At 31.9% G+C, this 16,590-nt stretch overlaps 1 protein-coding gene across 3 annotated transcripts; it reads left to right on the forward strand.

Moving 5' to 3' along the window:
* Positions 1-10,160: 10,160 nt before the first annotated feature.
* Positions 10,161-15,183, forward strand: LOC8280379 (putative hydrolase C777.06c). 3 transcript variants are annotated; one of them, XM_025158833.2, is made up of 13 exons: positions 10,162-10,336; positions 10,482-10,649; positions 11,241-11,365; positions 11,463-11,575; positions 12,059-12,100; positions 12,523-12,578; positions 12,713-12,789; positions 13,280-13,399; positions 13,908-13,984; positions 14,071-14,134; positions 14,289-14,339; positions 14,498-14,546; positions 14,722-15,183. In XM_025158833.2, the coding sequence occupies exons 3-13, from the start codon at positions 11,297-11,299 to the stop codon at positions 14,838-14,840; spliced, it is 837 nt and encodes a 278-aa protein (XP_025014601.1). In that variant the 5' UTR covers positions 10,162-10,336; positions 10,482-10,649; positions 11,241-11,296; the 3' UTR covers positions 14,841-15,183. The 3 variants fall into 3 exon arrangements, with proteins under 3 accessions (XP_015579812.1, XP_025014601.1, XP_048234578.1); XM_015724326.3 differs by having other exon boundaries at positions 10,161-10,649; XM_048378621.1 differs by lacking the exon at positions 10,162-10,336 and having other exon boundaries at positions 10,511-10,649; positions 11,165-11,365.
* Positions 15,184-16,590: the final 1,407 nt, after the last annotated feature.

Consider the following 16,590-nt stretch of genomic DNA (forward strand, 5'->3'; position numbering starts at 1 on the left):
TATTGAAAGTGTATCTAAAAGATATCGAAAGGGTATTATTTTTACTTTGTATTATTGTGAATTCAGTTTTTATTTTATATCTTTTTATTTTTTTCTTCAAACTTTAGTTAGAATAAAAATAATAAAAATAGATTTAAAAAATACTAAAAAACTACTACTTTAACTTGTATTGTTATAAATCTTTTTCTTTTAGAATTTTATCTGAAAAAAATATTAAAAGTATATTTATAAGATATTAAAATGATATTATTTTAATTTATATTACCGTGAAATCAATCAAATAAGGTAGATTTATCATTATATATATATATTTGTGAATTGAATGATTTTACATATTTTTTATAACAACTAATATATTATGATGATATGAAAATATGTGTTTGAAAAATATACCAAATACAATTTAAAATTTATAACGATATAATTAAAATAAAACTAAAAAATTCATTTAAGGATAATAAAAATATACTAAGAAAGATATCAATAAAATATCAAAAAGATACTATAGTGCAGTTTGAAAAAAATCGTATAAATAACTTTTTTTAAATCCATAAAAAATATTTAAAAAAAGAATCATAAAAATATAATTGACCTAAGAATAAATTTAACCAAGGATCTCTTGTACTTTTGTAAAAAATGCAAAACAAAACTTACATCAGATAGCCCTTTATTTAAGAAAGTATTAATTAGTATATGAAGTCTCTATATTATTTTATTATATTAAAATATTTTTGAGTTTTAATAAAACTAACTATTATCCTTTTGGTTTTAGTTAAAAGACTAAATTAATAATTTAAAATTATAATTTGATCATTAAATTTATTATCAAGTATTACACTTGTCCAAAATTAATTTTTTTATCAAATTAAATTAAAATCTTATTTTTAGTACAAGTCAATTTTAGTGTCTAATTAAAATAATACATTTAATATTCTTTTATTATTTATATATTTTATTTTCTTAGTATAATTTAATTCTATTAAAAACACTTATTTTTTTAATTTTAAATTTTTAAATAAAATAAATAGTTAAAAGTTATTATTTTTATTGGACACTAAATTAAACTATATTAAATATAAAAAATTTTACTCATATTAATCTCATTGAAATAGTTAATAAAAAGTTCTATTTTTACAAGATTATCATGATCTTCTTTATTAATAGTGAATTTATTAACTTAGTGTCTAGATTATTTCGCTAGATTAATATACTAAAATTAAATTATGCAAAAAAGATTAAATTTATTATTTTAATTAAACATTAAAATTAACATGTGTTAAAAATAATATTTTATTCTAATTTGATAATAGAATTAATTTTGAACAAATTTGATATTTAATAATAATTCTAGAAATTAAATTATTAGTTTAATTATTCGACTAACATAAAAGGGTAGCATTTAATTTTATTAAAACTTAAAGAATTTTTAACGTAATAAAAAAATATAAAACCGAATCATATATTAGACTAAATCATATAAATAAATATTATATAATCTTTAATATAAGAAAATAACGAAAATATTTTGAGAAACTGATAAAATTAATCCTATTCCTAATCAAAATAAAACTAGGATAGATAAGAGCCATGACTATTTAAGATATTAAAAAGAACGGCATGATGACTCGCAAACCCTATTCGATCTGTTGATTGGTTTCCTCCGCTTCCCACATAAATCTCCTAAAAAACTTGATAAAGATGGATAAGAAGATTGAAGCTGTTGATAAGTCGTCATCGTCTTCGAAACGTGTAGAAAGGATATCGCCATTGATAGGATCTCTCAATTGCCTGACCACATCATTCACCATATTCTGTCTTTTCTTTCAACTAAAGACGTCGTTCGTGCTCGTGCCTTGTCCAGGATATGGCTGTCTCTGTCTTCATCCTTCCCCATATCAGATTTTCCTGATTCATTATATGCACTTGACTTACCTTCCTTTTCCTTGGGACGTCGCGCAGTAGAAGAATCTTTGTACACCCTATATAAGAGAGAAAGGTTTATGAATTTTGTCAACTCCTGTCTGTTAACACAGTCTGAGCAGAATGCATGCATTCATAGATTTCGTTTGTCTATCTCCCTCATCTATGACCGTGTATCTATTTGAGACTGCAAATCTATCCACCAGGTTGATCGTTGGATAGAATTAGCTGCTGAAAATCATATTCAGGAATTAGACGTCCAGTTTCGCTGTCGGCTGGGTGAGACCTTTTATAATTTGCCTCACAGTATTTTATCTAACTCATTTAATATTAGGGGAGGTTGTCGATATAAGGAAGTCACCCTCTGACAGTTACAACACAGACTTGCCCTCCTTACGACTATTATCTCTGAGCAGCTGTTGGATTGATGAGGAGTTCATCCGAGATCTTCACACCGGCTGCCCCATGATTGAGGAATTGAGTTTGATAGGGTGTTCCAGGTTAAAAAGTTTACAACTTTCTGGTCTTAAGAAACTGAAGAAAGTTAAGATGAAAAGTTGTGTGATTCGGAAAGTTGAGATTGTAGTACCAAGTCTCCAAATTCTTCATCTATCAGGACATTGTGAGGAGCCATGCCCATGAGAAAGAGAAATTAATGTGGGTGCTTGTAGAAACCTACAAGTACTGAAATTAAAGTTTCCCGACATCGCTCACTATGTGTACCAAGATATCGGCTCTATGTTTCCATTGCTTAAAGTTTTTCTCTTATCAAGTAAAGTAAATGTCCCGGTTAGAATCTCATGTCGCTGGCTAGAGAAGTTAAGGCTGTCTACATCTGCCAGACATGATCTTATAATTGAGTCACCATGTTTACGATATTCACGAAATTCCGTCCTTGTTTTCTGTCGATAATTCAAGTTTGCAGGAAGTTAAGATTGACCTGTCGAGAATAATGAATGAGCCCACTGCTCATCATTTCCTGGAAATAAGGAAATTTCTTAGAAATTTCAGACACATTGAATGTCTCGACTCGACTATTTTATCTAATGAGGTGCGTAATGCGAAAAGTTTATTTGATGATTTTTCTTGTTAATCTGATCTACAATTCTAATAAATGTTTTCTGTGCTGCTAGATCAAATTTACTTTAAGGGATCCGACAGATACCTCCTTATCCCAACGTGAAGCATCCTCCTTATTCCAAAGTGAAGCAGGTGAAGCTGCACATCTCTTTTAGAAATAAGAACAGAAGTTATTATGAAGCTCTTGCTGATGTTTTGCTCTGGAGTTGTCGGCCAGAATCTTTAATTACAGTGTCCAGTTATGAATCCAGCAATATATTTACAGTGGTATGTATCTGTTTTAATGGAACATTCGATTTCAGTTGTAAGTTACTTTAATAAAGTGATGGGACTGACCCTTTGAATTACTTACTCTATGATGAAATGCAGGTCCTTAATAAGAAAAAAAGGGAAAGGCGTCAATTTTATCCTTGCTACCGTCACAAATATTGCTGGCGGCATCACTTGAGAGATATTCAGATTAAACCTGAGAGTCTCTGGTAAGAGGTTTCAGGTCCGGTCCTGTGCTGTCCTTTGTCATGGTTATTGAAGACTTTGGCACCAAATAGCTGTTGAGACTAGTTTCTTTCTTTAAATTATCAATTTATATTGTGACTATATGTGTTTTTATTTTTATATTTTCTTTTTTTTTTATATCTATTTATAATTACTCTATTCAACGTTTGGTTTAATACTACTTTGAGACTGATTTGTACAAATGTTTATGCAAAATTTATTTTATATTAATATAATTATAAAGATCCTAATCGTATTTGTATAGAAATCGGATGCATTATATAGACAATAGCAAAATTTTATACTCTATAATAAATAATCATCAAACTTTTAATTTATAAGTAAATGTTACTAAATTTTAAATTTAATAATATGAGTATTTCTATTTTCGACACACTTTTAAAATAAATTCTGTGATAAATTTAAGAAACATTTAGATGATGTAAATTTGTAAATAAATATTCTATAAATATTTTTTTCTCTAATTTCATATCATTTGACATATATAAGAAATAGCTTATATTATTAAATTAAGAGAAAGCCATCCTATCTATCTTATTTTTGGTCATTTCGTAAATATATCATCACTTTCAAATTTTATCATTTTGGTTCATTACCTTTGCACTTTTTACAAAATCTATTGAAGTTCATTTAGGCGCATGTTTTTGATAATGTGGCATATAAATGTGTCTTATTTTTTGCTAATATAGCTAGTACTGATCAAAACTATCCCATCTATCCTAGTCTTTAGCAATTTTTGCAAATACACCCTCATCGAGCTAAAAGATGGAGCTTTTACTAATCAAATATAAAAAGAATAATAATAAAAAGAAAGGTAGAAACGATGCCGTTTCTATATTTTTTTCTTTTCTTTTTTATCAAAATTTTCTTGATCAAACAGTGTGTTTATAGAGAAATATAAAATATGAAAGGGAGACTTGTATTATAGAAAGAGAAGAACTATAAAGTAAAATATAAATTCAGCCAAACATCTATATGATTCAAACATAATCAATAAGAAATAAGTACCCAAAATTAACCTATATCGAAAAAAAGGAAAAATAAGAACAGTAAATCTCAAATTATTATAAACCAGAGCAATCAAACAATTAAAGAAAACCTAAGAAAAAAACAACTACTATAAACTTAGTGGAACCCAAGAAAAGACAATCAAAGAAAAACAAAATATTCGCAAAGAAACAAATAAGATTAAAGAAACTAACAAAACTCTTGAAGAAGACTGTTTTGCGTCTTTCATTCTTCTGTGTTTATAATAGTCACCATCCTCTTTCTTTCTCTTTCTCTCTCAATAAATATAAATCTCCATTTGCTTTCTCTCTCTAAAATATCTTTTATCAAAAAGAAGAATAATGTTATTTCTACCTTTTTTATTTGATGATAGTATATTTGCAAAAATAACCAAAAGTCAGGGTAGATGTGATAGTTTTGGTCACGGCTAGATTCCATATTAGCAAAAAATAAGACATGCTCATATATCATATCATCAAAGGCACACACCTAAATAAGCTTGGGTAGATTTGATAAAAAAATACAAAAGTAATAGACCAAAATGCTAAGATTTGAAGGTGATGATATATTTACAAAAATGGTTAAAAATCAGATGAATTAGTTTTACCTTAAATTAATTGTTGATACATAATTATTATTAGAACTCTTACACTTATTTTTTTTCTTGTATTTGTTTAATTGTATGTTATTTATAGGCAAGAATCCTGTGATTTTGCCTAAAACAAGAGAAGAAGAGAAAAAAATGATAAATTGGTTACGTATTCAATTACTTGAGAATAGCTAGTGTTATATTAAGATTAAAGTTCAATACTATTTAGTTATAAATTAAAAGTTTAATATCTTTTTGTTATAAAGTCTAAAATTTAGTTATCGTTTATCAAATTTACTCCCACACTAATAATATTGAAATTAAATTTTAGTAAGGATTTAATTATAAATTAAGAATTTGATATCTTTTATTATAAATTATAAAATTTAGTGACCATTCATATAATTCATTTAAAAAAATATATAATATAAAATAGTTTTAACATTATAATTGATTTTAGGTTTACAAATTTCAATATTTAATATTATTATCTTCTAAAAGGACATATTTGATTTTATTATTGATACACAATTTATAATTTGTTGGTTTTTACTAACTTTCAACAATCCACCACCATTATTAGATTAGGTTGTAGTCGATTTAGTCGGTTTGAAGTTTATACTCATAGGTGCAAATTTTTGACCAAGTTTAAAATTTAGGACTTAGCTCATATCAACTAGGACTTATTGCTAAAAATGGTCTTGTCTTGTCCTCTGTAACATCCTTTGTTTCATCTTTTGTTTCTTTTTTCTTGATTTCTTTCTACGCTCCTTTGATTGTAGTTCTTCTTGTTTGGCTTTTCTCTATGTCTGCATGGTATCATTTAACTTGTACGTTAATAAAATGGATGAACTTTGTACCAATATTACGATTGATGATGAGAAAGAGGGAGGATTAGAGGTTGATGAGAATGTGATTAAAGAATCTACTGATGGAGCTACTTTACAATAGCGATTGGTAGGGAAATTGTTTACTGATAAAGCCATTAATTTTCCAACCCTAAGAAGTAAGATGGCATCCCTTTGGCGCCTAGTGAAGGGAGTGAGCATAAAGGATCTTGGGCCTAATTTGTTCTTGTTCTAATTTTATCATGAGTTTGATTTTAACCGTGTGTTTTCTAAAGGACCCCGGACGTTCGAATAATATTTACTAGTTTGGAGCAAGTTGGACGTGGGACAACAACCGATTCATGTGGCTCAATTCCATACTAAGTTATGGGTGCAGGTGCACGATTTATTGTGTGGGTCCACGTCTGAGAAGGTCAGTAATGAAATAGGCAACTTTATGGGGACGTTGTGGAAACTGATCCAAATAATTTTTGTGGGATGTGGCAATCGTATATGTGTATCAAGGTGTCAGTGGATGTTAGAAAACCATTGAAATGATGTATGAAGGTGAAGAAAGCTAGGGGCATTTGTTCTTGGGTCAATTTTAAGTATGAAAGATTGCCCATTTTCTACTACTATTGTGGCATCATGGGACACACCGATTCCTTTTGTGCATTATTTTTCAAGAAAGGGGATAGGAATGCAAAGCCCTATGGTCTCTTCTTGAAAGCTTTTAAATGTAAGCTCTCTAATCAGGTTGGTGAAATGTGGTTAAGAAATTGGGGTCCGAACGGTGGCGCTGGTGGTGCCGATGAGATGGAATGGTAGTGGATATAGAAATACCCGGTAATAATGGCATCTATGAGTCAGTAAAGGGTGGTAATATGGGTAGTGGTGATCATAAGAGCGAAACATCTAGTAATCATACCGATGATGGAAAAATTCCATTTAAAAAAGTTGACAAGAATGAAGGAATTATTCTTCGTGATCCTAAAAGGAGGCGAATAGGGAAGAAAACTGAGTTGTCTGATAAAGTGAATCAAGGGCTTGAGGAGGAGTCTCCTAAACTAGGCTAGAATAGTTCAAAGAACGTGTAGCGGGCGGGTCTTATAGAGCAGGCCTGCCTGGCCCAATAAGTACATTCAACTGGAACTGTTGTGGGTTGGGCAAGCCACGAACAGTTCAAGAATTATTGGACTTTGTGTCCAAGAGGAAATCCAAGTTTATATTTTTGATAGAGATTAAGGTGGGATGGGCCCAAGTTGAAAGGGTTGGGAGACTGTTAGGGTATGAAGGCTTATTCATGGTTGACCCAATTGGTATCGAGGGAGGTATAGGTCTATTTTAGAAAGAAAAACGCATGGCTTCCCTATTGAGTTACTCGAGCAATCATATAGATGTAATGGTGTCTATGGATGGGATGCTTATATGTCGTCTTACCGGCTTTTACATTTATACGGAGAGGCAGCATAGAAGGGATTCTTGGGACCTGTTGGTATTGTTGAAGAACAAGTATACTCTTCCATGGTGCATAATTGGGGATTTTAACGATATCCTTTAGCAATCTGAGAAGAAAGGTTATTTGGAACACCTAAATTACTTGATTGAGGGCTTTAGGCGAGCTGTTGACAACAGTAGTCTCCTAGACTTATATAAGCAAGGTCATCCTTTCACATGGAAAAGAGCCTAGGGACAGAAAATTGGTTGGAAGAATGTTTAAGAGGGTTCTTATTTTTCAACGCTGGATTGAGGTGTTCTATAATATGGTGGTTTACAACTTGCTGATTGTTACTTCTGATCACTCTTTGATTTTTCTAGATTTTGTAACAAAGCATTTCAGTCTTAAGAAAATCTTCCGCTTTGAGAATTCGTGGATTAGAGAAGATAATTGCGAGGAAATGGTTCAACAGTGTTAGAATGGAGGAGAAGGATGCAGTATCCAAACTCGAATAAGGATATGTGGTGAGGGTCTACAAGAGTGGTGAAACGATGTTAGTTCTAAGTTTCATGAAAATATTAAGCTATGCCGCGAGAAAATTAATTACCTTCGTAGAACATACGATAGTGAGTCGGTGCTAAGGAGGAAAATGGTGCAGAAAGAGTTGGGAGTGCTATTTCAACAGCGGGACATGTACTGGAGACAACGTGCAAAACAATATTGGTTGAGTAATGGTGATATGAACTCTCGCTACTTTCATCAGCTTGCTTCAGCTCGTCATCGAAAGAATATCATGGTTAAATTAAAGGATGACTCAGGCTAGTGGTGTACATGAGAGTTAGGTCTTAAAGAGATCATGTATGGTTATTTCTCTAGTTTATTTACATATAGTGGGTGAGTGTGATGCTATTTTAAAACATGTTAGTAGGAAGGTAACTGATGAACAGAACATGGAGCTTATTCATCCTTTTGATGAAATAAAGATTAAGGAAGCCATTTTTCCGATGCATGTTGATAAGGCCCTAGGGCTATATGGGTTAAATCTTGGTTTTTACCAGTATTTTTAGGAGATTATAGGGCCTCAGGTAGTGAAATCTTATCTTGAGTACCTAAATAACAATATGTTCCGTCCTGAATTGAATAAGACTTCTATTGTCTTAATTCCAGAGGTTAAAAATCCAGAGAAGATGTCTGAGCTCTGCCCAATCTCTCTTTGCAATGTCTTTACAAGATTATGTCAAAAGGATTGCAAACCGTATGAAACAGGTACTGCTTTCGGTTATGTCAAATACGCAGAGTGCGTTTGTCCCCTACTGATTGATTTCAAATAATATAATGGTAGCATACGAAGTTGGGCATTACTTAAGACGGAAAAGACAAGATCATAATGGATATGCAACATTAAAACTTGACATGTCAAAAGCTTACGACCAGTTGGAGTAGGAATTTCTACAAAAGATGCTACTGCATTTGGAATTTCATGAGAAGTGGGTGAATCTTGTTATGCTATGTGTGAAAACGGTGGAATACAGTGTGGTTCACAATGGTTTTGAGATTGGTCTGATAATCCCTTAAAGAGGATTAAGACAAGGGGACCGAATTAGCCCATAGCTCTTTATAATATTTGCAGAGGGTTTATCAAATTTGATTCATGGATACATTGCTAATGGTTTGACTCATGGCTGTCGTGTCGCTAGATCTGCCCTGGAAGTGTCCCATCTATTTTCGCCGACGGCAGTCTTGTTTTCTTTAGAGCTAATATTCAGGAGAGTCGGATGATGCATTAGTGTCTAAAGCTATATGAAAAGGGCTAGAGAATAAATCGATCAAGATGTCATTTATTAGTTTACGATCTGACCGATTTAAAAAAATTGATTATATTTTATTCATCATATTTTCAAATATTAATTACATTAGACTAATAGTAAATTATTAACTTTTAATAGTATATAATAAAATTTAAATAATTAAAAAATAAATTTAAATAATGCATATTAATAGAACCATGCGTTATGATAAAACTATAAAAATAAGATGTATAAATTGTAAGACAATAAGTCAAATCAGTTTAACTATAAATTCGATTTTTAACCACCGATTTTAAGTTTAACCGGTTAAACTGGCTTGTCCGATTTTTAAAACACTAATCTTGATTGTAAAAATATTATTTACTTGTATTGGATGAAATCTATATATATATTTTGATTTTTATAATTAATATATTATATGAGTTAAAAATTATTAAATATAAAAAAAAATTATTTCTTTGAAATTTTTTAATTAAATTTATAGAACATAAAAATTATAAAATAATATGAAATACTATATTTAAAATAAATCATATATATAATTATATTGATAATAAAATATTTCTATAGTAATACTCTACATAGGAATAATCTCTACATAGTAATATAAAATTACAATATCAATTTAGACTATAAATAAGAATAAACTTTCTATTGTAATAAATTATATATTTTTTTAAGTTTTATTTTAATAAAATATCCCTCTACATAGTAACATTTATATATATAATTTTAAAAAATATATGTTATATTATGTTTTGTTTTATTATAATATTATTTTATCTCATCATGTAATATAATAAAATATTTACATATCTTATTTCTATTTTTTATGATTTCATCGACAATATTAAATATATAAATTTTAAAAAAATTAATATTTAAGTCTCTATTAAGTTATAATATCTTCGTCATCGTAAATTTTATTTAGTCTCAAATAAATGACTACATATTTTAATGTATATGATTTCGTTAATTTCGTCTAAGAGCATCGAATCGTGTGGTGCCGTTTCGTTTCTTTTTCTTTTCCGGCAATTAGAAACGCGGTCAACGTTGTTCGTCTTCTGTCTTCACCAACCAAAGGCAAATAGTCTCCCTCTGCTCCACAACCTTGGAACGAAGAAGCCACCTTTTCGCATCTTCACAAGGAGTTTTGTTTCTGATATTCTTTTTCTTTTATCCAATTTTCTTTTTCTTTTTTCTTTTTCTTTTTTCTTTTTGTAAAATTTACATTCGAATATTCTTAAAAAATCAAAGCATAAGGCTAAAAAGGAAAAACATGGTTCAATTTCTAGGCACAGTTCGTGTATCTCCTTGTTTAGCTAGTTTTGCATCTCACAGACGCCAATTCTCTTTCAAGAGCTCTTCATTTTCACTTTTAAGAAATGGGCTCTCTCCATTTTCACCTTCCAAAAATGGGTTTCCTCCGTTTAAGAGAATTCTACGAGCTTGCTCTATTTCAAGTATGTAATAACTAAACCTGTTACATTTCTGTTTTTTATTGTTAGTTTTACTTTCTTGTCTTATTATTGGTTATTCTTGAAATTAAATCGGCATTTGTTTATTATTTGAAAAGAATGTGATTTCAGTTCAAGCAGCATTCGCTAGTGTCTGTGTGTATGTATGTCAATGTGAATGTTAGATATTCTGTAATATTCTTGGCTTCGGAGGCTCAGTACTCCTGTTATTATTTTGTGACATAAACTCTTTTAATACAATTATAGGTCCAATTTTAATGTCTATTGCAGCTGCCAACATGATTTTATGGGTATTAGCAACTATTTTTATGCATTCCCGTACCCGTCGCCATATCTTATTTCACGTATGGCATAAAGTATTAGCTTCTAGATGCATCTTTTGTTGATTTGCTTCCTTGATTATATAATTTATTTTAGCTAAATTAGTTTGGTGCATTTGTGACAATTGAGAAATGAAGATAGTCTCTCTAATACAAAACATAAATGCTGATGTATTGCAGCTGGATATATCATCAAGCTGTGTGAAGTTTGGTTTGGCCTTCAATAAGTCATAATTTAACAGGCTTCTCATTGCAGATACAAATGGAAATGCTGATCCAGAGTTACCCACAGACCAATCTGAAATCATATTCATGGGTACTGGAACAAGTGAAGGGATTCCGCGTGTCAGCTGCCTTACCAATCCACTAAAGAAATGTCCGGTATTGCTGCAAGCCTGCGACCATCTTGCATGTGTACTTTTGACATTTAATATCATATCATTATTAAATACGAAGTGATCTGCTCTTTGCTTCTCAGGTGTGCTCAAAAGCTGTGGAACCGGGTAATAAGAATAGAAGACTGAACACAGGCCTTCTTATTCGTTATGCTGGGCCTGCTGGAACACAGAACATCCTCATAGATGCCGGCAAGTAAGTTCAAGACACCTCTAGTGCGACCATTAAATTTCCATATAAAAGTCTTGTAAGGTTTTGAAAATTTGCACCCACAGGCTTAGCTATCTCAACTTTAGTAAAGTCTCAAATTCAAATCTCCCTCCTCTCATTGGCAGGACTCAAGAAAAAATGTTTTCTAAAATTTAGCGTCAATCTTAAGTTCTAGTAAAGTAATTATACATTCTTATGCGTATAATTCCATATTTTCTTATAAGTACTGAAATTTAATTTTGCTGACATAATTATCTTTTGTATGCATTTTCTTAATATTGTTGGATATTGACTGATATGGATGTGAAATGAAGTTAAATCTTTGAATTTTTATCCGCACATCTTAAATCACATTTTAAATTTCCTGATCAATTCAACCAAGAAGTTACTGGTGACTGAGCATGGCTTGCTGGTTTGACTGCTCTGCAGTTTTTGTTTTCACTTTTCTTTTGGATTTTTATTTTGCAGGTTTTTCTACCATAGTGCACTTCGATGGTTTCCAACATTTGGGTTAGTTTCTATCATATGGATTTTTCCTTTTTCAATTCCTCAAGCTATTATCTCCAGTTCTTGTGGATATTTGTTGGTCTATCATGGTCAGTGACTATGTCGCTGATTGATGACTCTAGCTACGATAAGATCCGGATATCATGCTATAAGTTGTCTAGGAATTTTAAATACATAGTCAAAGTTGCCACCTCTTAAAAGAAAATAAGACATATCATGTGTGCAAGGGATGTTTCAATTTATAAATGGGTTGCTGGAACAAATGCTGTGGTATGATACTCTTTTGGTTTGTATGGACCGTACAGTGACTTCATAATTTGATCTCATATAATTTATAGGCGTTTGGTAGTTCTTTGCTGGTTGTCTTATATTGTGTATGTCTATTGCATGTATTTGCATTTTTGTAACCAGTTGAACTTTCTCAGGCTAAGAACAATTGATGCGGTTATTATTACCCATTCTCATGCTGATGCAATTGGAGGTGTCCGACATTAACACTTTCTAATCTTATTTTGGAATCGCAATGCCTGAAGTTTCTTCTTCCTTTTAAAATAGAATTTCACATGTTTTCTGACACTAAAGAGGGGCCTTCTCCTACTTCACTTGCTTCCCCAGGTCTGGATGATCTTCGGGATTGGACAAACAATGTCCAGCCTCACATTCCAATCTATGTTGCAGAGCGGGATTTTGAGGTTAAAATTTATGTTCTGCTTTCCTCAGATTTTCTGTTCTTTTTGAATCCGGGCTTGCTTTTTGGAGCCTGTAATATATGACAAGTACATAGTAAGTGTAGGTGGTATAAGGTGATGATATTTTTGAGACCAAATTACTTTTTTAAGAAATTCATCTTTGGTCTCACCCTTTAGACCTTATAAAATGAGTTATCCCAGCTTTATTCCCAGTATTTTGTGAATTTATTATTAGGCAGCCATATTAAGGAATCATTGTTAAATTGTACAATGGTCATTACTTTCATCTCTTTGTTTTTCTTCCCCTCCTAGAAAGCCCATTAGTTTAAATTGGTGCATGAAATACTGGTTCAATACTAATGATGAAAAGCATGTCTGGTTAAACTGGATACTTAATATTCACTTTACAGAAACTATTCATTGTATTTTCTTTCTTATGATATATTTACTATTAAATATCAAAATTGATTGGATAATCGTAAAATGGATTCAGGTAATGAAGAAGACTCATTATTATTTGGTGGATACTAGTGTGATTATACCTGGTGCTGCTGTCTCAGAGCTACAATTTAACATCATGCATGAGGAGCCATTTATTGTTTGTGATTTGAAGGTATTGACATATTTTTCGGTTAGTATTGCTTGACGTTTCTCATCTGGGTTTGAGACCTATGGATTTGAACTTCAATGTTGAGTAAGCTAAGTGTTGAATGTCTCTTTGGTTGGCTGCTGCTATACATATGTGCTTGAAAAGTTCGTAAATTGTTGAAAACTTTAGTTTTATGTCTCTTGCAAGTGTGGATATGCTACACTTGTCAAATTCAATCAGGAACAGTGTCTGGAAATTAGAAAAATACTACGTGTGAGGCTGTAGTTTGAGTGGAATATATTCACGCAAAATCTGAAGTTCTTCAACAATTAGGTGAATGTCAGCTATTTGCTAATTTGGCATGTAGTAGATAAGCTAAATGAGATGAATGACAGCAGATAATCCTTCTCAAATTTCCAATTCACAAAGAAAAAAGGAATGGAATATCTTTCATTTGGGCAGAATATCGTGTTTCGTGATACAGAGAGATACATACTTGCATCTCATTTTAGTTTATCACTCTTTGCTTCAGATTACCCCCTTACCGGTGTGGCATGGTCCTGGTTATCGATCCCTTGGTTTTCGCTTTGGTAAGATATGCTACATCAGGTAATGCTTCTAAGCATCATAGAGTTTTGGAAAATTGCTTTGTTTACTTTTCTACCCTCATTCTGAAGTTAATCCTTTGTTTCCAGTGATGTAAGTGACATACCTGAAGAAACATATCCACTACTTAAGGACTGTGAGATTCTGATTTTGGTCTCTCTCTCTCTCTCTCCCTCTCTCTTCTATTCCATGCACACATGCATGCGCAAAAGAGGGTGCATGCATGCATGCATACTTACAATTTTAACATTTTCTTTCATTATGCATATTCTCTCCATTCAGCTTATCTATCTGGTAATTTCTTCAGGATGCTCTAAGGCCTGATCGGTCGTCGTCTACGCATTTTGGACTTCCAAGGGTAATAATAGTTGACGTAATTCATTGGGGGATGTTAACTTTAATTGTGTAGGTTAAAGGAAAAAACAAATAGATAAATAAATAGATAAATAATTGAAACATATCAATTCTCTTGGTAATAAAATTTACAGTGTCTGCTCATCTTAACATTCTATTCAGGCCTTAGATGAAGTGCGAAAGATTCAACCAAAGAGAACACTTTTCACTGGTATGTGGAAGCATTTCTGCATTTCCATCAGGAACTGTGATTATACTTTCTGCTCCTTTGTTACCATCATGTGGTGGGCCTTAAATGGATTTATAGAATGCCCTAAATTAATTTAAGATTATTACTGTTTTTAGTTCTGGTATAATTTTTTTCTCCTATTTCTGTTATTGCTCAGGCATGATGCACCTGATGGATCATGAAAAGGTGAACGAATATCTTCTGAAACTGATGGAGTCAGAAGGACTTGATGTACAACTAAGCTACGATGGGCTGCGTGTACCAGTAACACTCTAACATCTGTCCTATCTTTGTTCATCTGCCCATTCTTTTTATCAACAAAAACATATAGAGTATATATTTATTTTCTTAAACTTCAATTGTCAATTGCTTTACAATGAGCTTATATGATAGGTCTACCATGAGCTCATGCAAGATAGTTTCATTTTGGGAAGTGATAATTTCCCCTGTAATTCCTTGCGAGTAAAACACCATCATTTGCCATTGGCGCCATAGCCGGTGTTAATGGGGTAGCCTAGAATTATAGAGAAGTTTTATGAACCGATTGTCTGGAATATTAGCGTGACCAAATAAATGATCTATTGATTTATTAATGCTAAATCTGAAATAGGCTTGTGCATGTGATTCTTAGAATTGTCTGGATGATACTCAATACAGTCTTTTCATTTGTGTACAAACAGCACGAGTCCCTTTATTATAAAAGCTTTTTTGATTCAATTATTTGGCCTACACCTTAGCACTTGGAAATATGATTTTGGAATGATATACTTGTCAGTTGTGCTGTGACTTCTGTTTTTTAACCGATGAGGGCTGTGTTATGACAATTGAGTACAACTCTGTCAAATACAGGATCAAGGCCGATCTTGGAAGGGCCATAATGTTCCAAAAGAATTGGAACAAAAATTATTGGAGACTTCATGATTGTAGCATACAGAACCTAGTTGAAGAAAAAATCGGGTGCCTATGGGATCAAATAACAGTGGAAACCAAGCATCCTGGAAGTGAATTATTTTGGTAAAACTTAGTTATGAGAAAATTTCCCGAAAAGTGGCTTAGTATTCGGTCCTAAGTTAGGTTAGACATTTTAAATTGTAAGGTCAGGATTTTCTTGATACCAGGTTTTTCACATGCCCTAAATATAGTAAGAACAATAATGGTAGGACTGCCACCTACTTTCCTACCTGAAGTAGGGCATTTATCTCCAATTTAATGTCAAAAAGTTATAAAAAGATTTTTATGTCAAGCCATTTACCTTACTTTTTATCTTTTTTAATGTCTAATATGTTGAAGTGGGGGGGACTGATAATTAGAGACCTATGGTATTAAACACTACAAATACAAAACTTGAAATTGGTCCAACATATAACAGAAACAAGACTTGCAAATGAAATACTCCAGAGATACTTGTTCCATTCTAGGTATTACGAGGGTGTTTGCGAATGCTTGCAGGGGTTGCAATGACCTCATTATTTTTTGCTTTTCTAGAGTGGGATTGCTCCAATGTAGACGAGATGAGTTCAATATTTGCTTTTCCAGACTCGGTAGCCTGGAATTATAGTAATTTGAGAAAATGATGTCGTCAAAGAGCTAAATTATTGATCTCCTAGCGAATGGAACTAGATTTTACCACGGGCTGGTTAACCCCGGAATTGGTCCGATTCGGGTTTAACTTGAAAGCCGAATATTTATTCCCTCACTATACCAAGAATTGATGCAAGTTAAGTTGGCTTTGGCTGTGAATATGGGCATGGTTAAAACTAAAAAAACATTGAAAAAAAAAAACTGAAGAGCAAGAGGCCGTCGTCTTGTCCAGACACATGGTAAAGATTTTACCTAGTAAAAGAGCAAAGCTTTTTGACGACGGATGTGAAAATTATAATAATAATAAAGAAGGTAATTTTGCCGCCTGTTCCGACAATGAATTTGCAAGAATAGACAGAGAGAACCAGTGACACGCACCTTTTGCATGGGGTTTATACATTATCATCCAGTCACTCTTAGCCACGTGTGTGATTGTGGGGCAAAT

The sequence above is a fragment of the Ricinus communis genome, chromosome 8 (assembly GCF_019578655.1).
Source record: "Ricinus communis isolate WT05 ecotype wild-type chromosome 8, ASM1957865v1, whole genome shotgun sequence".
Lineage (NCBI taxonomy): Eukaryota > Viridiplantae > Streptophyta > Magnoliopsida > Malpighiales > Euphorbiaceae > Ricinus > Ricinus communis.

Excerpts from the sequence above, each read along its gene's own strand:
- LOC8280379 (XM_015724326.3), top strand. The coding sequence starts at position 10,466 with ATGGTTCAATTTCTAGGCACAGTTCGTGTATCTCCTTGTTTAGCTAGT. Across the intron at positions 12,790-13,279 it reads TTGCAGAGCGGGATTTTGAG|GTAATGAAGAAGACTCATTA; the intron begins GTTAAAATTTAT and ends AAATGGATTCAG. Across the intron at positions 13,400-13,907 it reads TTATTGTTTGTGATTTGAAG|ATTACCCCCTTACCGGTGTG; the intron begins GTATTGACATAT and ends TCTTTGCTTCAG.